Here is a 22,120-nt window from a genome sequence, read left to right as displayed (position 1 = left end):
CCTCTGACACCATCAGCATTCAACTCTTCCTGGAGTGTGGTTCCATCCTCTGACACAGTAAGCATTCAACTCTTTATTGAGTGTAATTCCATCATCTGCCCCATCAAAATTCAATTCTTTATGGAGTGTGTTTTTTTTCCACTGACACAGTTAGCATTCAACTGCTCATGGAGTGTGGTTCCATCATCTGCCCCATCAAAATTCAACTCTTCCTGGAGTGCACTTCCATCCTCTGATCTCATCAGCATTTAACTGTTCCTGGAATGTGGTTTAATTCTCTAAACCAGTCAGCAATCCACTGTTCCTGGAGTGTGGTTCCATCCTCTGATCTCATCAGCATTTGATTTTTCCTGGAGTGTGGTGCTATTCTTTAACACAGTTAGCATTCATCTCTTCCTGGAGTGTGATTCCAACCTCTGACCAAGCCAACATTTGAACCTTCCTGGAGGGTGGTTTTAATCTTTTTTTTTTTTTTCTTCTTTCAATAATTTTTATTGATTTTTTAGAAGAATAGCAAAAAATATATACATAATCCAACAAACGATATGGCATGTACAATGGCTCAACCTGAAGGCTAAAGTTGACGAAGCATAGATAACAAACAATCCTGAGTCTTGTGATCTGAACTGAGATCTAATTACATGTGGAACAAATAAAGTCCGTCATCCACCTGACACCCCCAGTGGGAACAAATTATGTCATAAGGGACAGACAAAAACCCAACCTAATGGAAATGAAGATATATGCGGTAGGTTACCGATACATCCAGAAACCAAATATACAGAAGGCATGTTGATGAAGTAAACAATAAAAGGTCTTAGATATAACACATTATAGGCGTACCGGTGTGTGAAGAAGGAACTAACCAGCCACTTAAATAAGCAGAGGTCAGCTGTTTTCCCCTATAGGTAGACCAAACCCCTAATGAAGTAACTGGTATGACTAATAAAGTAAATATGTTAATACTTATTGAGACAGTTAAGAAAGAATAGAACAGGAAAAAGGGAGAAGATCTCAGCAAGAGGGATGGGTGAAGGACAGGGCGTCCATATAAGGAAAAGAATAAGAAGTACCTAGGAGTCTTAAGCCCCGTACACACGCACAGATTGTTGGCCGTAAATTGTTGGCCAACGTCCGATCGGCCAATTGTCGGCTTGTTAGTATGATGCTTCCGACAACCAACTGCTAATTTTCGGCCGAAAAAAATCTGGTGTGCATGCTATAAAATTTTTGTTGGCCAACAAAGAACGGCCGATTGTTCCTCAGTCAGTACAGATTTCGGCAGACAAAAATCAGATGAGCAAGACTGGGCATGCTCAGAAAAGAAAAAACACACTGAAAGTCAACCAGAACATGACATCACTTCTGAAGTTGGTTTTTGTTGGCCAACAAAAGTCCAGTGCAAGTCTAGAGTACATTTCAACCAACAAACAACGCTGGACAAAAGTTGGCCGATCAGTTGGCCAACAATCTGTGCGTGTGTACGGGGCTTTACAAAGTAACTTGAGAGGAATCACTTGAGAGGAATCACAAGGGATGCTGTATATAGTTCTTCCAAGGATGCCAGAGTGCTTCGAATTTTTCAGATCTATCCACTAGAAGATTAGCTGTCTTCTCCTGCACCATAATTATGATACTTTTTGCTTAGCTGCTGTAAAGGATACTGAAGGTTGTTTCCAAGCCCAGGCTACCGTAATCTTAGCCCCCAGTAAAATACGGTGTATGAGTCTCTGGAGTGGTTTGGAACAGCTGGCTGGCTTACTATTAAGAAAAGCCAGCTCAGGAGATTTTGGTAGGGTTAACCCAGTAACTTTACGCAGCAAACAAAAGATCCTATCCAGAAGCCCCAGATTCGAGGGCAGTCCCACCAAATGTGTATGAAAGATCCCAGGAGGCCACAACCTCTGAAGCATAGTTTTTTGTTATCCTCCATAAGGGAGACATTTACCATTCCCTTAAAGGATTTTTGAAACAAAGAGAACCAGGTCTCTGCCTGCCAACTGATCTCCAAAGTCTGGCTCCCAGCTCAATGCATATAGGGGTTTGTCCATGGTCTCCATCAGTGGGGCATAGCTCAAAGAAATACTGCCCTGCTGATCCATAGCTTCAGAACATTTTTCATAAGCAGTAACTCTGGGGGAACAGATTTGGAATCCCACATAGATAGAAGAAAATGGTGAATTTGATCTAAGCGAAATCATTCAGATGCAGGTATATCCAATTTACTGATACAGTGGCTAGCCGACAGAGGTCCTGAGAAGGACAGGAAATGACCAATCCTATATAGGTCCTTATTTGTCCACCACTGAAACACCCAAATATCAAGACCCGGGGTAAAAAGAGGTTTATGAAAGAGATGTGCGAAAGGTTTGTGTCACGAACCGGCAGGATTGGTAGTGGATCCTCTGGACCAGAGAGACGATGGCGTGGGTTGTACTAGAGGACCGGTTCTAAGCAGTTACTGGTCTTCACCAGAGCCCGCCGCAAGGCGGGATGGATTTGCTGCGGCGGTAACTACCAGGTCGTGTCCCCTAGTAACAACTCGATCTCTCTGGCAGCTGATATGGCGTGGTACACAGGGAGTAGGCAAGAGCGTAGTCGGGCGTAGCAGAGGTCAGGGCAGGCGGCAGAGGTTCAAAGGCGAGATGTCGGTAGCAAGGATTCGGCAACAGGCAAAGCAAACAAACACAGAAGGGAACGCTTTCACAGAGGCACAAGGCACAAAGATCCAGCAGGAAGCTGTGTGAGGAGAAGGTATTAATGAGCAGTGCACAGGTGAAGCCTAATTAAGTCAGCACTGCCTTTCACAAACCTTAACCCTTAATAACCAGTCTGGGCCAGGTACCAATCACCTGTGCACTGGTCCTTTAGATCTAAGAGTCCCGGTGCGCTGTGAGCGCTTCGAGGCCAGCAGGGGGCCCGGAGCGCTGAGCGTAACAGTACCCCCCCCTTAGGTCTCCCCCTCTTTTTGGAACCCAAGAACTTGCGGATGAGGCTGTGGTCCAGGATGTTCTCCTCTGGCTCCCAAGATCTTTCCTCAGGGCCGCAGCCCTCCCAATCGACCAAAAAAAATATTTTCCCCCGGATGACTTTGGTCGCTAGGACTTCTTTGACCGAAAAAATATCAGAGGTACCAGCGACAGGGGTGGGAGAAAGAAGTTTAGGAGAGAAGCGGTTAAAGATAGCAGGTTTGAGAAGGGAGACATGGAAAGAGTTATGGATTCGGAGAGAGGGTGGAAGATGGAGCTGGTAGGACACCTGGTTAATGCGGCTCTTGATTTTAAAGGGACCCAAGTAACGAGGGCCCAACTTGTAACTTGGGACCTTAAATCTGATGAATTTCGAGAAAAGACACACTTTGTCACCGGGACTGAATTCCGGAGGAGCTCTGCGACTTTTATCGGCCTGGAACTTCATACGGGCCGAGGCCTTGAGGAGGGCTGAGTGGGTCTCTCGCCAAATAGAAGAGAAGTCCTGAAGGAGGTCCTCTACAGCTGGTACAGAAGAGGGAGCAGAGGTCTGAGGCAGAGGTGGCAGAGGATGACGACCATAGACCACAAAAAATGGGGATTTATTGGAGGCAGAAGATTGCTTGAAATTGTAAGAAAACTCTGCCCAAGGGAGTAAATCCGACCAATCATCTTGACGGGAGGACACAAAATGGCGTAGATAATCTCCCAGAATCTGGTTCACCCGTTCCACTTGGCCATTGGACTGAGGGTGATACGAGGAAGAAAAGTCCAACTTGACTCCGAGCTGACCACAGAGAGCCCTCCAAAATCTGGAAACAAACTGCACCCCACGGTCCGAGACGATGTGTCTGGGAAGGCCGTGGAGGCGGAAGATGTGTAGAAAAAACTGTTTGGCCAACTGAGGCGCGGACGGGAGACCAGGCAGGGACACAAAGTGAGCCATCTTTGAAAATCGGTCCACCACGACCCAGATGACCGTCTTACCATGGGAGGAGGGAAGATCAGTGATAAAGTCCATGGCAAAGTGCGACCAAGGGGTCTCAGGAACAGGAAGACGCAGAAGAAGACCCGCAGGTTTCTGACGAGGAGTTTTGTCACGAGCGCAGATCACACAGGATTGGACGAATTCTGTGACGTCTCTCTCCAGAGTGGGCCACCAATATCTTTGGGAAATTAATTGAAGAGATTTTTTAATTCCAGGATGACCGGCAAAAAGGGAAGCGTGGCCCCACTTGAGAATCTGTAACCGCTGACGAGGAGGAACGTAGGTCTTGCCGGGAGGAAGAAGACGCAGGTCCACAGGAGCAACCGAGATGAGACATTCTGGAGGGATAATGTGTTGAGGAGTGGGTATGTCACCCACCACAACTGAAGAGCGAGAAAGGGCATCCGCCCTGATGTTCTTAGCAGCTGGGCAGAAATGAATCTGGAAATTGAAGCGGGCGAAGAAGATGGACCAACAGGCTTGGCGGGGATTTAGTCTTTGAGCTGACTGGAGGTAGGCTAGGTTCTTGTGGTCCGTAAAGATGATCACAGGGTGAGGAGCACCCTCGAGAAGATGTCTCCATTCCTCCAAGGCTAATTTAATTGCCAGCAGTTCTCTGTCCCCAATAGAGTAATTCTTCTCGGCGGAGGAAAAGGTTTTAGAGAAGAAGCCACAAGTTATGGTCTTGCCTCTGGATGACTTCTGAGTTAGCACAGCTCCGGCTCCCACTGAGGATGCATCCACTTCCAGATAGAATGGCTTGGAAGAATCTGGCCGGGACAGAACAGGTGCAGAAGCAAAGGCGGCTTTCAGGGACTGGAAGGCCTCTTCAGCGTGAGGAGGCCAGGTTTTGGGATTTGCACCTTTTCTAGTCAAGGCCACGATGGGGGCCACCAGGGTGGAATAATGAGGAATAAATTGTCTGTAGTAGTTGGCGAAACCCAGGAACCTCTGTATGGCTCGGAGGCCAGATGGGCGTGGCCAGTCCAGAACCGCTGAGAGCTTGGCAGGATCCATTTGAAGTCCTTGGGCAGAGATGATATATCCCAGGAAGGGCAAGGAGGAACGCTCAAACAGACACTTCTCAATCTTGGCATAGAGGCGATTACTCCTGAGACGGGTGAGAACTTGTTGGACATGGACTCGGTGTTGCTCCAAATTAGAGGAAAAAATAAGGATGTCATCCAGGTATACTACTACACAAGTGTAAAGAAGGTCCCAGAAGATGTCGTTCACGAACTCCTGGAAGACTGCAGGGGCGTTACAGAGCCCAAAGGGCATCACTAAGTATTCAAAATGACCGTCCCTGGTGTTAAAAGCAGTCTTCCACTCGTCTCCCTTTCGAATGCGGATCAGGTTGTAGGCCCCGCGGAGATCCAGCTTGGTGAAAATCTTGGCTCCTCGGAGACGGTCAAACAACTCAGAGATTAGAGGCAGTGGGTAACGGTTTTTAATGGTAATTTTATTGAGTCCTCTATAGTCAATGCAGGGGCGGAGCGAACCATCCTTTTTAGACACAAAGAAAAAACCGGCTCCAGCAGGGGAAGAAGACTTCCTAATAAACCCTCTCTGTAAGTTCTCACGTACATAGTCTGACATGGCCTGAGTCTCTGGAGGTGAGCGAGGATAAATTCTGCCTCGAGGTGGAGTAGAGCCAGGTAATAGGTCAATAGGACAATCATAAGGCCTGTGAGGAGGAAGAGTCTCAGCTTGCTTTTTACAGAAGACATCCGCAAAACGGTGGTAAGTCTTGGGGAGACCTGGTGGCGGAGGAATTAGTGGGTCCCGTTTGATAGGAGCAGGCTTGAGACACCGGTCAGAGCAGGAGGAACCCCAACGCAAAATCTCACCGGTGGACCAATTCAGGACAGGACAATGGCGTTGCAACCACGGTAGACCCAGCAGGAGTTCGGAAGAGCAAAAGGGAAGAACAAAAAATTCCAGAGTCTCTGTGTGAAACACCCCAATGTCCATCCGCAGAGGCTGGGTGCAGTATTGTACCGTAGCAGAGAGTCTCTCCCCGTTGACCGTAGAAATGAGGATCGGCTTGGGAAGACGAATTATAGGAATTCGGTACTTGTCGACCAAGGAGGCGTGAATGAAGTTGCCGGCTGAGCCGGAGTCCAAGAAGGCTGCAGCAGAAAAAAAGGACTTGGACGACAGGAACAACTGCACGGGTATGATGAGACGTGGAGAGGAAGAATCCACACCTAGTAATGCCTCTCCCACATTCACTAGGTGCGAGCGTTTCCCGAACGTTGGGGACGAAGAGGACAGTCCTTAAGGAAGTGCTCGGTACTAGCGCAGTATAAACACAGGTTCTCGTCTCTACGACAGCTTCGTTCTTGCGGGGTCAGGCGAGACCGGTCCACCTGCATGGCCTCCACAATGGAGGACCCAGAGACAGGTTGAGGTGGACGCTGGAACACAGGGGCCAGACGAGGGTAGCGTTTAGGACGAGCTCTTTCCTTTTCAAGATGGAGTTCCTCTTGTCTCTCGGAGAAACGTTTATCGATCCTGGTGGCCAGCAAGATGAGGTTACTCAGTGTAGTAGGCAGGTCACGTGCAGCAAGGACGTCCTTAATGTCACTATTGAGTCCCTTCTTAAAAGTGGCACAAAGAGCTTCATTGTTCCAGTTCAGCTCGGAGGCAAGGGTACGGAACTGGATGGCATAATCACCCACGGTAGAAGTTCCTAGGGACAAGTTTAGCAAGGCAGTCTCTGCGGAGGTAACTCGGGCAGGTTCCTCGAATACGTTACGAAACTCCTCACAAAAATTCTGGACAGATGCGGTGACTGGATCAGCGCGGTCCCAAAATGGTGTAGCCCAGGCCAGGGCCCTCCCGGAAAGCAGACTGAGGATGAAGGCTACCTTGGCTCGCTCAGACGGAAACTGGTCAGACAGTAGCTCGAGGTGAAGAGAGCACTGAGACAGGAACCCTCGGCATAATTTAGGATCTCCGTCGTACTTGTCCGGCAGAGACAAGCGGATTCTGGACCTGGTGGCAACTGCTTGTGTGGGAGGTGCAGCAGATGCTGACGGAGGAGCTGGCTGTTGCTGAGTTGGCAGGAACTGCTGAAACATAGCGGTCAGCTGAGCCAACTGTTGACCTTGCTGGGCCACAACGGTGGTGAGGTCCGCTAGGCTTGGCAATGGAACATCAGCGGGATCCATGGCCGGATCTTACTGTCACGAACCGGCAGGACTGGTAGTGGATCCTCTGGACCAGAGAGACGATGGCGTGGGTTGTACTAGAGGACCGGTTCTAAGCAGTTACTGGTCTTCACCAGAGCCCGCCGCAAGGCGGGATGGATTTGCTGCGGCGGTAACTACCAGGTCGTGTCCCCTAGTAACAACTCGATCTCTCTGGCAGCTGATATGGCGTGGTACACAGGGAGTAGGCAAGAGCGTAGTCGGACGTAGCAGAGGTCAGGGCAGGCGGCAGAGGTTCAAAGGCGAGATGTCGGTAGCAAGGATTCGGCAACAGGCAAAGCAAACAAACACAGAAGGGAACGCTTTCACAGAGGCACAAGGCACAAAGATCCGGCAGGAAGCTGTGTGAGGAGAAGGTATTAATGAGCAGTGCACAGGTGAAGCCTAATTAAGTCAGCACTGCCTTTCACAAACCTTAACCCTAAATAACCAGTCTGGGCCAGGTACCAATCACCTGTGCACTGGTCCTGTAGATCTAAGAGTCCCGGTGCGCTGTGAGCGCTTCGAGGCCAGCAGGGGGCCCGGAGCGCTGAGCGTAACAGTTTGAATCCAGAAACCAGGTAAGAAGATTTATACAAGGAATCACAAAAGGCCATTGAATCAGAGAGGGTGGGGGAGAGGATTGGGGGCCTGTCTTTAGCAGGGACCCATACCAAATAATCCATAGTATGTCCTGGAACTGCCTGTCTCTCTATATCTACCCAATCTGGTTTTCCCCCCTGGGAGTAAATAATGGAAAACTGAGCTAACTGGGCTGCTTGAAAATATTTCCAAAGATTGAGAACCCCTAGACCACCTTGAGTACGTCTTCTATACAAGATACTCTTCCAGGACCAAAAGCCTTTATTTCCCCAAATAAATCTCGCTATCTTAGATTGAAAATGCTGATGGTGGGATTTTGGGACCAGAAGGAGGAGCAACTTAAATAAGTATAGGATCCTTGGGAGAAGGATCGTTTTTACAGAGTGCACCCTGCCCAGCCAGGACAGGTCTCCCTGCCCCCACTGGAGAGGTCTCCACCTCTCACTGTAGAGCTGGTCTATACTGGATGCTAAGTTGATGCCCAAGTAAGGGATGTGTGTGTAGCTCCAAGCGACTGCGAAATGTCGTTGAAGCCTCCCGACCAGAGTGCTGGGTGTTGTAACGTTCAACGTGACCGATTGGGTCATATTTTATATAAGTCCTGAGACCCTATTCAGAGAGGATATAAGCAGGGAAGTGATAAATAGGAGCAGATCATCTGCAAACAAAGTGCATTTACGAATGTGAGAGCCACACATTCATGTGAGAGCCATACATATCCTCGTGTATAGCAGGGTGATTCCTAATTGCAATAGCGAGGGTTTTGATTGCGATGGCGAAAATAATAGAAGAGAGAGGACAACCCTGTCTAGTTCCTTTAAAAATATAGAAAGGATTGGAGTAGTAGCCCTAAAGTTTGACTTGAGCTCTCGGGTTAAAATTTGCAAGAACTGCGGTCCAAATCCCCACCTGCGAAAGACTTCAAACAAGTATGACCAATCGACCATATCAACAGCTTTCTGTAGGTCCACTTATAATAAATACCCTTTTTTGGTGAGCGCCCCTATTCCATTGCATCTGCAAGAGCAAAATTATATCCACAGCGCTACGTATTTGGTCCGGGCCCTGTCTCCCCAGCATGAAGCCCACCTGGTCTTTTATGGATGTAGCCTACTTAAATGTAGATAGTCTATTGGCCAAGATTTTGGTCAAAATTTTTAGGTTATTGTTGATCAAGGATAAAGGCCTATAATTGCACACATCCAAGTGGTCTTTACCCGGTTTGGGGGTGACCGATATATATGCCAAATTGCCTGCACTATCCAAATTGGATCCCTCCCGAAGAGTGTTAAAAAACTGCATTAAATATGGGGTGAGAGTGTGGGCAAAAGTTTATAATAACAGGAAGAAAACCCATCAGGTCCTGGAGCAGATCCCTTTTTAAGGTAATCTGTTATAGGTTTTTCAAGATTTAGTCTATGCTCTTTTTTCAGTTTGGGTAGCGAGATCTCATCCAAAAACTCAGATAGTGAGTGGGGGTGAGGTCCCCCATCTGCCCTAAATAATTTAGCATAGAAATCATGGAAAGTATCCATGATCCATTGAGGATTCTGCATGAGCGTCCCTGCTGAATCGCAAACTTTGGGGAATGAGTAGGAGCGAGGCTTAGGAGATAAGTTAGCAGCCAGTTTGGGGCCTATTCTATCCTTATGAAGATAGAACCGGGCGCTCGTCCACTGGAGGTGTTTTTCTGCTTGGGTGGTCAGGGCAAGGCTCAGGGGAACTCGACTGGATTATAATAAGGCTTGCAACTTAGGGGTAGGATTAGTCTTATGTTTTTTAGAGAGTTTGTGAAACTCTTGTTCCATTTGTTCTATATCTGCCTGCCTCTCCCGCTTAAGCTTAGTGGACAGTTGGATAATCTTCCCCCTGACCACGGCCTTGTGAGCAGCCCATAGAGTTGAGGAAGAGTTGAGGAAGAGGTTTCCCCATTCTCATTGACTCTAAAATATTATCTGATGTCTTTTTCTATCATGGTACAGTGGTTGTTTAACAGGGATTCGTTCAAGCGCCAACGGAACTGGCCTTCAGTCACATGTGATGTGGTGATATGGTTCATGATGACCACTGAGTGATCAGATAACAGGGAGTCCCTGATAAGCGATTTGGAGACAGAGGGGATTGTAGAGGCCGTCTTAAAAATATGATCTATTCTTGCTAAGGTTGAGTGACCTTCACTGAAGGGTTAAATTCCCTCCATATATCCACCAACCTATTAGAGGATGGTAAGACTATGTAAGACAGGGTAAGACTCCAGAACGGGGGGGGGGGGGGGTGAAGCGCTCGATGAGCTCTGTCAAACTCCGAGCAAATTTCTTTAATAAAGGCATGAACTGCCCTTGAACTACTGTATTTGTTTCAGGTAGCCCCTAATCCGCAAATGATTGTGCCTGTCGATTTTCAAGGTCATCAATTTTGGAGATTAGCCTCAATCCTGGCACCTAGGTTTTGTATTTCAGCTTGTATGGTGGAGGTAATTTGGGCCGCCGTTTAGGCCAGCCCTCTGGAGAGCATTTTAGAGAAGGTATTCATCATAATGTGAAAGTCCATCGGGTTAACAGGAGAATTGGGGCCTAGTATGTCTGACATGGCTGGATTATCAACTGTGTCTCTCACTGGTGAAGTTATCAGCTCATCCAGCATTCTTTCCAGTAGGAAAACTGTGGATGTCCAGTAAGAAGTAGGAAGACTTCCCTATGCCCAGGAGGTGGATTGGCTTGTGGGTTCCCTGCACCTGCCTCCATGTCTTCCTCCCTGTTTCCCTCCTCATGTTGAGCTCCGGGCGCCATCTTGGCGGCTTCTGGGGCTGGGTTGCCGAATCCAGGCTGCCGGGACAGGTCTCTCCTGACCGATCCCGGGCACATGAGACTGTTCCCTGGCAGCTCTGCTGTCAAACGAGCCCGAAAGGAGAGGTCAGTGATCGAGCTGTTAGTTGATGTGGGACTGTAAAGGCCAAAGCAAGCCGGAGCTCCGAGCTTAGGCGTCCATCTCAGAAGTCCACGCATGCGCCTCTCAAGGGGTTTTAATCTTTGGCTCAGTCAGCATTCAACTCTTCCCGGAATGTGGTTCCATCTCCTGACCCCATCACTGCTAAGTTCTTTAGTAAGGTGGTGGTCTGTGGAAGGCGTGGGCATCTGGCACTGCTAGAAACCGAATGCTACAGACTCTTATGCTGCAGTGCTGGAACAGATAGATGGTGGGGAACATGGGCCACCAGGGAGGAAAATATAAGTTCTCTTGTATTGCAGGAAACTTACAGTAAATTAAAACATAATTAAAGGCAACACTTTTTTTTAGTTTTGAATAGAGTGGAAAGGGATTAGAACGCTTGTCAGATTTTATTTGTCCTGTTTACCATTATCATTGAAAGTAAAAGAAAATACCAAATTTTGGGTTGTCCCCAGAAAAGTAATATAGGGAAAATCTTCAGATGGGGTCACCTGGGGGTCCCCAAGGAATTCCCCTAATTTGCAGGCATTTTCTCTCACTTCCTATTTGGCTATGGGACAGGAAGTGAAGGTAAATCTCGCAATGGGACACAGATGGCAAAGAAAAAAATCTGACAGTGGTTATAACCCTCCTGTACTCTATCCAGAATGAAAAAAAAAGTTTTGCCCATAGTTCTACTTTAAGATTATTTTTAGAGACTGAAAGCTGAGTTGTTTTTTTAAAAGCAATCACTGATCGATCAACAAGTATGAAGCCAACGAAGTCCCAGCCTACATACTTGTTCTTGGTCAGTAGCTTTCTTAGTATTGAAGCAAGGATCAGCCTGACAATTACAGAGCATTGACACTCAACATACAGTTCAGTAGCTCCCTTTTTTCCATCCTGACAGGTTCCTACGAAACTTATTCTCATGAAAGAGAGACCACGATGGACTATTAGTCACAGTTAAAATTAGGGGTCTCACATGTCCTCTCATGTCCTGTACATTGTTGGTAAGTTTGAGTCGATCAAAGGAGACAGTCTGCCTCATCCAGTGAGAGCCTCTTGCTGGTGAATCTGGGTGGAAGTGGAGGCGGCCAGGCGGTGCAGGATCTGCAGTTCCCGAAACAAGCCAAGAGGAGGAGTGAAAAGCATACCTGTGAAATTAAAAATGATAACAATGTGAAAGGCACACAATGGATTACAAAAGAAATGGAAATGCAGGATGTTGTTTTAAAAAGACTAGCTGGCAAATGGCAGTTTACAGCATGGTCTCCTTTCCTTACACTGCATGGGCATACTACAAGTTCAAATTAATTGGTGTGTGGTTATGAGTAAGCGACCTACAGCGCCGTGAAACGCGTCAACCTGGCACATCTGTTTGCACACTGTCTGTCTATTTTATTCATGAGGAATAAAAGAAACCTTTTTTGATTTCATCATACACCTTGAGTGCGGTCTCAAATTTTGGATTTCTTAAGTTCAATTTAAAGCCCATTTAAACCCTTGCATAAAACTTTGACAATAGTTTCCTTACACCATTTATTTATGTGATAAAGCAGCCCACAAGTATACTAAAAAGCCTACACCACAGCGTGGTAATAGTGTCTCTCTGCTGCAGTTCGGCACACCCCCTGTGTATTCGAGCCAGAGTCCTCTGTTCAGCATATAGGTGGGGTGCAACGTGTTGCGGCAGCAATAATTCACAAAGTCAGATGCAAAGAAAGTTATACAGCAAAAGTTCACAACAAACCCAGTGGGAAGACTATCCAACTGGGTACTCTCACAGTTTCCAACAACAGTGAGAGAGCAGGTCTCAGACGGACTAAAAGTGACTGTAGGGTAGAATGTGGCCTGGCTGTCTCGTACCCAAGCAGGAGGATGTCCAGAGGAGTTGCAACCCTACACTTTTCCTCCTCATCAGGAACCTTTCCCTACCACTAGTACTGTCCCTAAGAGATGGGATGCCTTTCCCTATGCTACCCAATGGCATAAAGCATGCCAAACCTGGAAGCCAGGGCCTTAAATAGGCTCTGTCTGACCCAAGATGGTTGCCAGAAGAGTCCCATGGGCGGCAGCATCCAACCGGGTAGCTTCCCCAGTGACCCAGGAAACCATATAGGAACTATGTTCCACTTGACTTGATAGTGGCTGCAAGGCCCCTGTAGGTAAGCCCCACCTGCAGTGGAGAAAGTAGAGTGCACCTGCCTACAAGCAGGTGGCATGAGCTTTAATAATGGGAGGGCTCTAGCTCTAGTTTACAAAGGGTGTTTTGGACCTCTACAGAGTGGGACATTACTTACGCACAGAACAACAACAGTCCAACTCTGCTGCACGAGGGCAAGGGACAGGCTTTCTATTATAGCTGTTGGCCATAGTAACATTGTGCACCCCTTGACTTTTCCAGGGTAGCGCAGATGGGAGAAGTCTGCATCTAAGTATTATTCATATATAATAATTAAATGAATTTCTGTGGTCTCCTCATTCATCTATTTACCTGTATCTTTTGTCACCTACTGGCAAGAAATCCAAAACAAGGGAATATTCAGAGGTAGGATCCATCCCCCAAATGCGGACCTGGAAAAGCGGGAACATCCGCCTTGACATATCGGAGAAATATAAAAAAAGAAACAGAAAAGGCAGATTAGTTTAGAAATTCATGAGTGCATCTTAAAATTACAGTGAACGTCAACAAAATTATAAGAATTAAATAGTAGTTTGTATTACAAAAAAAAATCACAATGTTTTCTTTATTCTGTCTTTTGTCTGCAGTAAATGGTAATCTGGTTAGAAAACGGGGTCCCCTTCCAGAACTGGGTTATTGTATATCAATCGAAGAGACCCTGTCATACCTCTGTAGATAAGTTAGGCATTTAACACTTCTGTTCTGAATGCTTGTGTCCCCCACCAGTTCCCTGCAAGAGAAGAAGTATTATGGCTCGTTTCCACTGAGCTTTCTGGTACGGTTTGGTTCGGTACGGTACGCTATTTTTGCCGTTTCCATTGTGAATGGTACCCTAATTCTGAATCGTACCACTTTTTTGGGACCCTTTCGTTGGGGTACCAAGCACATTAGTACCGTACCAACAGGGTGGAGCTACACTCTGCAGAACTTTGATTGGTTGACAGAGAATCGTCTATCACAGTTTTCCTGCTACACCACGCCTATCATGAAAGGGTACTATTGGCAGTGGAGACGCAAGGTGTACCGTACTGAACCGAAGCGTACCGTACTACTCAGTGGAAACGAGGCATAAGACTTGCTTCTCCAGCAGCCCGTTTCTCCTACAGACCCTTGGTTTCAGTGCTGCAGTGACTGTAGGTGCATTTGGCATTCAAGACTTCCAGAAGTCTTGGGATTCCCATTTGCATATTGCATTTAATTCCTCTGACCCCTAGGTTATTGCTGAATCCTCTAGTGCAGGGCCGGTGCTTCCACTAGGCAAACTAGGCAGCCGCCTAGGGCGCATTGCCACCTAGGGGCGCAGCCAGGAGTCGGCACTTTCTCTCCATCATGAATGATTATTGTGAGCTGAGGGGAGAGGTGGCGGTAGGGGATAGAGAAAGATGCCAGGTGTCTTGGGCAGTGGCGGAACTATCAGGCCCTGGCTTTCCACCACTGTTGGAGGGGCCCCAAGAGGCAGGAATGGAGCCCACCAGAGTGCTGCCTGAATGATGATCCTCTTCAGCTGGAGCTGAACGGCCTTAACCCCAGGCTGGAAGTGACTCTCTGCACTGAGCTGTTGGGAGCCATTCATTTCCCTGGGTAGGTTTTAAGCAGGGAGCGGAGGAGAGCTGAACCTGAACCGGAGCTCACCACTGGAGGGCGGAACCTTTACTGGGGCAGAAGCGACGAGGCACCGGAATAGTCTGAGGAGGTTGGTGATGAAGGACATGCGGAGCTCTCTGACTGCTGCTTTTCCCTCCACCAGGAGTTGGTTGGAGCTGTGGTGAGCACTGTAGTCCAGGAGAGGAGCGTCCTGGGAGAAGGTATCAGCAGGATCACAGTGAGGGAGGGCAGAGTGGGGGCCACTCTCTTCATACCGCCCAGTTATTGTCCCCAGAACAGGGGATCGGGGTCCCTGGGTGTTACATGGAGCATCCCTGGTATGAAAGGGAATCGGAGTCACCAGGTGTGACATGGAGGATAGGGGTCACCGGGTGTAACAGGAGTTCGGGGTCACCAGGTGTGCCATGAGGAATTGGGGTCCCTGAGTGTGCCATGGGGGATTGGGGTCCCCAAGTGTGACACGGAGGAACGTCAGGGTCCCCAGGTGTGACATGGAGGAACATCAGGGTCCCCAACTGTGACATGGAAAAACATCAGGGTCTGACATAGAGGAACATTGGGGTCACTGAGTATGACAGCATGACATGGAGGAACACGGGGGTCCCTGGGTGTGACATGGAGGAACATCAGGGTCAGTGGGTATGACAGCATGACATGGAGGAATATTGGGGTCCAAGGGTGTGGCATGGAAGAACATCAAAGTCCCTGGGTGTGACACGGAGGGACATTAGGGTCCCCAGGTGTGACATGGAGGAATATGGGGGGTCACTGGGTATGAAAGCATAACATGGAGGAACCATCAGATCAGGGTCACTGGGTATGACATAGAGGAGTTTTACCCCCTTTCCTTTTTTTTTTGGGTGGGCGCAAGTAGCTGGTCTTGCCTGGGGCGTAAAATAGTCTAGCACTGGCCCTGCTCTAGTGGCTTAGGCATTCAAGGAAATGTAGCACCCTCCTATTGTGGTTAAGGCTGCTAGGTAATTTTAGCTAGCTCCTCTGTAATCAGTGGAGCAGGGGTTGATTGGTTAGGGCTGCTACTCTGATTATTTCCCACTGTTTCCTAGAGGATCCTAGAATTATAGTGGGAGGAACAACAGAGCACCCAGCCATCATATATATGGAACTCAGCCAATCCCTAGAGAGGTGTACTGCTGGAGGAGACCCCTGTACAGGGGGTCTGCCCCTGGGGCAGGAGTGCTAAAGAAGCCTTTGGGAGACCTCAAGGTCCCAGTTAGGCTTAGCTGGGGGGCTATTTGCAAGCTTAAATCCTGGAATCAAGTTGGGTCTGCAGAAGCTCACTGGCGAGAGCCAGGAGGAAGTTAGTGGGAAAGAGTCCTATGGTGGTGTGAGTCTGCAATTTCCTCACTAATGGGGTAAATACACGATTAGAATATCTCCCGATCATTCGACCACCGACTTTTGAAAAAGTATTTTTCGGTCGAAAACGTTTCCAACATACACGGTCCGAATATCGCCCGACCATTGCCCGCCGACCATCGAAACAGTGTTCGTCGGTCGAAAACGTTGCCAACATTAACATATTATACAGATTTAAACTGAACGACCTCAACACCAACGTATAGAATATCGTTATTTCGCAAACGAGACGACAGAATTTTTCGTGTTTTTCAAACGGTATTTTTCATTCTCAATATCGATATAGCTCATTGATGGCTGAGCATTAACGAGTAGAATATCGGCCGATCACTCGCTGAACGGAAATTTTCGGCCGATTTTCTTATTGTGTATTCCAGCCATGAGAAGAGCCTGGCGGATGTCAGAAAGAAGGAGACCATAAACTTGTGGCTGTGTGAGTAATGCCCCTGTGCTGGAGAGTCAGTGACTGTGTATAGCTTTTGATCCCTGGGAGAAGTCATAGAGATTCCATGGGACATTTCATTCAATGATTCATTTCATTCAATTGATTAATTTCATTCAATGAAGTCATAGAGATTCCATGGGACATTCCATTCAACATAGAGATTCCATGAGACATTTCCTTTTCCTTCAGCAAGAAAGCGTCCTCAAGTTATCCAGCTCTATACTAGTATTAGTACTATTAAAATAATCCAGAGTAATTCGGCCAGAAAAAAGTGCACTGTGTTTGTGATTATCACTTTCATGTCTCTCCAGCTAATCAGAGCCCTCTTTCCCTGCCAATCATCTCCCCTTGCTGATCTATCATAGATCCCCCCTCTCCAGCAAATTCCTAATTTCTATGGCACATCATGTCCCAAGCAGATCCCTTATCTCCCAGAAAGATTACCTCCCCAGCAGATCTCTTAGTTCCATGACAAGTCACCTACCAAACAGACCCCTCACCTTCTCGGGAATTTACCTACCCAGTAGGTCTCTCCTTTTTGACAGATGAGCAGCAAATCACTCACCACCATTTTAGATCAGTTCTCCAGCAGGTTCCACACCTGCATGGCAGATCACCTCCCCACCAGATCCCTCACTTTTCTCCCCACCCCACCTCCACCACTACACACCATTCACAGGCTCCATTGTTGCAGTTCTGACTTTTAAAAAACTGTATAATTTGCTGCCACGTCTAGACAGGAATGTAACAGAGTTTACACAATGGTAGCTTCTTTTGCAAATTCCACCTCTGGGTGCAGATAATCAAGGGGCTCTGGTCCAGAACAAGTTGGGAGCTCTGCTGGAATCAGAGTCACTCATCCTGCAGAATTTGCTTGTTCTGGTCATATGGGAGATCCAAGAGATTGGCGATCCCTCTGAATTGTAGCTCTGAATGTTCAACATTCTGAGCTACAATTCAACAGCACCAGTGTAAATGCAGCTTCCAGACCAATGAAAGCGACAATCTTCCCATAAAAAAAGGGGTACATATAGTAAAAATTCACAATAAACAGTACCATATCCCCCCTGCAAGATCAAGAGAAAGTGATTTAGGTGCCCATCAAGGCTTACACATACCCAGCATCTCGCCACAAAAGGAACCCTTAGCCAGGGAGCAATTAATCCAAAGCTCCCTCTATCCTCTATCCAACCAACCCATACCTTTTTAAACTTATCAGGTACCCTTCTATTAAGATATGAGGCTTCATACATTGGCTAAGCCTTATTTATCAATGCCTTCCAGGACATGATGGTGAGGGCCATCGCTTTCTTCCATGACCAGATAATCTTTTTATGTGCAAAATACAGGAACAAGGTAAGCAAAGTACGGATAACCTTTTTGGGTGCTAACATGTCTACCAGAATGCTATAGACAGTCTTAAGGTTATCGTTGTGACCCGACCTAACACAGTCCATCACCTCCACCCAAAACTGCCGCATTTATGGGCAAGACCAGAAGATGTGCAGAAAATCTGCCCCAGGAGCATCGCACCTCCAACAGTTCGAAGAATGCGCAGGAAAATCCTTGCCAGTTTAGCAGGAGTGTAGTATATTCTATGGAGAAATTTGAACTGTATCAAGTGATCACACGCTGACACCAATCTAGTAAATGTGGCACTCCCAATCCTCATCATCAAGATACGGGAAATTCGACAACCATAGTTACATAGTTACATAGTAGGTGAGGTTGAATAAAGACAATAGTCCATCCAGTTCAACCTGTGTAGGTGTGTATGGCCGTAATCATCTCACATACCCCTGAATGTTTTGATCCTTGAGATGTACGTCTAAGAGTCTTTTGAAAGCCACCATACTTCCCGCAGAAACCACCTCTTGTGGTAGAGAATTCCACAATCTTGTAGCTCTAACAGTAAAGAACCCCCCCACGTTGCCTGAGGTTAAAACGCTTCTCCTCTAATCGCATTGTATGCCCTCGAGTCCTCGTGCAATCCCTTTGACTGAACAGCTTTTTTTCTAAGCTGAGATCCCCATTGAGATATTTATAAATTGCTATCATGTCCCCTCTCAGGCGTCTCTTCTCCAGGGAGAATAAATCAAGCGATTGCAGCCGCTCTTCATAGTTAAGGTCCTCCAATCCCCTAATCAGTTTAGTTGCCCGTCTCTGGACTCTCTCCAGCTCTAACACATCCCTCCTGAGGACTGGCGACCAGAACTGGACAGAATACTCCAGATGCGGTTGGACCAGAGTTTTATAAAGTGGAAGGATTATAGTTTTATCTCTGGAATACATCCCTTTCTTTATGCATGCTAATAATCTGCTGGCTTTGGCAGCTGCCGCTTGACATTGCATGCTATTGCCTAATCTATCATCAACCATGCAACCATGCAGCATAACAGAAGGTCAAAACCTTGGTAGTGTCTATGAGCAATTTCTTATAAACAAAAGACAGGGCTTTAGATAGGTCTTTATCTCTAAGCAGGGATTCCAGGTCACCAACCCGCACATCCAGATTTGAAGACCTGAAGTGGGCAGAAAACACATGCCTAAACTGGGGAAAATAAAATAGGTGCGAGTTAGGAAGCTGGTATTTGCATTAAAGGTCTTCAAATGTAAACAGTACTCCATTTTCAACCACTGTTTTTATCCCATATCCAGTCTAAGTGATTGGGTCCGGATAAGAGAACAAATGAGACAGTCGGAGATTGTGTCACAGAGTGGAGATACTAGTCAAATCCCATGTTCTGAAGACAGATCGCATGGACCCCCTAAGGCAGGGGTGTCAAACTCCATTTTATCGTTGCCTGCATCAGCATTATGGTTTCCCTCAAAGGGCCAGTTGTATCTGTAAGACTATATAAATTTACCCAGGGCTTTTTGTCTGACAGAATAGGTGCAGGAACCTAACCGCGCCCTCCCCAGTTGAACTGCATCAAGCTGTGGATGTGGCCAAATTGCACTAACAGTGGGAGGATCTTAAAGGGCAATAAATGCCAGGAGTGCATTATGTATGGAGTTCAGGGGTGCCCTATATACAGAGTGCAGGGTTCAGGGGTGCGCTGTTTACAGAGCGCAGGGCTCAGGGGCGCGCTATGTATAGAGCACAGAGTTCAGAGGTGTACTGTGTACAGAGTGCAGGGTTCATGGGGTGCACTATGTACAGAGTGCAGGGTCCAGGGATGTGCTATGTACAGAGTGCAGTGTTCAGAGCGTGCTTTGTACAGAGTGCAGGGTTCAGGGGTGCGCTGTGTACAGAGTGCAGGGTTCAAGGGGAGGATCTTAAAAGGGGCAATAAATGGCAGCAGTGCTTTATGTGCAGAGTTCAGTGGTGCCCTATATACAGAGTGCAGGGTTTAGAGGTGCGCTGTGTACAGAGTGCAGGGTTCAGGGGCGCGCTGTGTACAGAGTGCAGGGTTCCGGGATACGCTGTGTACAGAGTGCAGGGTCCAGAAATGCACTGTGTACAGAGTGCAGGGTCCAGGAATGCGCTGTGTACAGATTGCAGTGTTCAGTGGTGCACTATATACAGAGTGCAGGGTTCAGGGGTGCGCTGTGTACAGAGTGCAGGGTCCAGGAATGCGCTGTGCACAGATTGCAGTGTTCAGGGGCGCACTATCTACAGAGTGCAGGGTTCAAGGGTGTGCTGTGTACAGAGTGCAGGGTTCAGGGGTGTGCTGTGTACAGTGTGCAGGGTTCAGGGGCGCGCTGTGTACAGAGTGCAAGGCACATGGGGTGCTCTGTGTACAAAATGCAGGGTTCAGGGGTGCGCTGTGTACAGAGTGCAGGGTTCAGGGTGCACTGTGCACCGAGCGCAGGGTTCAGAGCGCAGGGTTCAGGGGCACACTATGTACAGAGTGCAAGGTTCAGGGGTGCGCTGTGTACAGAGTGCAGGGTTCAGGGGTGAGCTGTGTACAGAGTGTGGGGTCCAGGAATGCGCTGTGTACAGATTGCAGTGTTCAGGGGCACACTATCAACAGAGTGCAGGGTTCAGGGGTGTGCTGTGTATAGTGTGCAGAGTTCAGGGGTGTGCTGTGTACAGAGTGCAGGGTTCAGGAGTGCTTTACATATAAAGTGCAGGGTTTAGGGGTTAGCAGGGTTCAGCTCTCTTGGCTGTCCGCATCTCACTTCCACCCCTCCTCACCTCTGACCTCTGCACCATTCTCCCCCATCTCCCACCTATGCACACCCCAACCCAAAAAAAAAGTTACCTCGCATCTAGTACCTCCTAGCAGTGTAGACGCCTCCGCCCTTCTCTCTCACTTGCAGGAAGATCATTGGTTGGAATTTCTGCAGCCGGGCACAAATGGGGATCACAGTGCAGCTTACCATGTGATGCTCCCTCCCACACTGCACCTGCAATATGAACCTTCCTTGTACCTGTCATAAGTGCAGGGCAGGCATGGATCTGTGAGAGCTTCCACCACGTTTCAGCTGAAAAAAAGTCCTGAGTGCAAGGGTTACATGAAATGGCCTGGAGGGCCCGCATTCGGCCCGCGGGCCTTGTGTTTGCCCATAAGAGGCCCCCCTCCCCCGGTAAAATGTGTTCTTTGTAATTTGTGCAGTAATTTAGTGTGAAATGTGGCCTCGTAATAAAGACCGGTCACTGCTGTTCTCTCTCCTTGTGCAGAGTGACTGGTCTTGTCTCCGCCCCCCTCTCCTGTAGCTTTATGCAGACTGTCTGTAGTGGGTGGGGCCTGGTCTGCTCTTTTAAAAAGATATTATCTGAGTTTGCAAATGTATTTGGTGCACACAAAGTGGATTTGTACTCTTTGTGGCTATTGAAGAATATATTTCAATGAAAGTTTTTGTGGCTGTAAATATCAGTCCATGCGATTTCAAAAGCTTCTCACCTCCCAGCTTTTGTCACAATCATTTCAGTGCCGAGATTATTAAATGTCTCCCAAAGCGCTGAGGTCTCCAGGCTGACCATAATACTCCGCAGAGCGGCATTCTTACATGAGACATCGTCTTGTGGAGGCCGAGGGACGTCTGAGAGAGATGAGCTCCAGGAGCTGACGTCAGGGGACACAAAACACCCAGAATGGACATTGTGCGCGTCTGAAAGACAAAGAGGTATTTAATGCAGAAAACACTGAAATAATAACCCCAGTCCTTGGTAGACTAAGGATCCTTTCACACGGTGCGCTGTCCGACGAGGTCCGTTCTGCTCATCGGGGGATCGATCCACCAATCCCCGCTGAGCAGGCGGATGACAGCTGTCAAATTCCCAGCTGTCCTCTATGGGGAGATCGGATGAGAACGGACCGTTTTCATTCTTATCCGATCCGATCCGCCAGACGGATGGAAAATAGGGTTTCCATGGACAGGATCAGAAGCGGATAGCAGCGGGTGTCAGCGGACATGTCTCCGCTGACATCTGCTGCCCCATAGGGATGCATGGAGCATTCGATCCGATCCGCCTGAAAAACTGACAGGCGGATCAAATCGCCCGTGTGAAAGGACCCTAAGGGAGTTTATAGCCAAAAAAAAACATTCAACACTTCATGGTTTTTGAAAACAATTATATTAACCACTTCTGGACCGGAAGATTTTTCCCCTTAACCACTTAAGCCCCGGAAGATTTTACCCCCTTCCTGACCAGGGCCTATTTTGCGATTCGGCACTGCGTGATTTTAACGGACAATTGCGCGGTCGTGCGATGCTGTACCTAAACGAATTTGACGTCCTTTTTTTCCCACAAACAGAGCTTTCTTTTGGTGGTATTTGATCACCTGTGCGATTTTTCTGATCATGCGCTATAAACAAAAAAAGAGCGTCAATTTTGCAAAAATAACAATATTTTTCAAATTTTTTTATATGAAATTC

At 47.7% G+C, this 22,120-nt stretch overlaps 1 protein-coding gene across 1 annotated transcript in view; it reads right to left on the bottom strand.

The window, feature by feature from the left end:
• The window catches only part of LOC309562516 (T-box transcription factor TBX1-like), a 54,967-nt gene that overhangs the window by 17,823 nt on the left and 15,024 nt on the right, over positions 1-22,120 (bottom strand). Inside the window, exons 2-4 of the mRNA XM_082266756.1 lie at positions 21,145-21,352; positions 13,180-13,281; positions 11,668-11,839 (exon numbers count right to left, since the gene is read on the bottom strand). Of these exons, the coding sequence (XP_082122882.1) occupies positions 11,668-11,839; positions 13,180-13,281; positions 21,145-21,352 (482 nt within the window). The remainder of the gene's footprint in view (positions 1-11,667; positions 11,840-13,179; positions 13,282-21,144; positions 21,353-22,120) is intronic.

Source organism: Pelophylax lessonae (genome assembly GCF_965119305.1).
Source record: "Pelophylax lessonae genome assembly, chromosome: 9".
Classification (NCBI taxonomy): domain Eukaryota; kingdom Metazoa; phylum Chordata; class Amphibia; order Anura; family Ranidae; genus Pelophylax; species Pelophylax lessonae.
The sequence above is the reverse complement of the archived record's forward strand: the minus strand, read 5'-3'. Positions and strand labels throughout refer to the sequence as shown.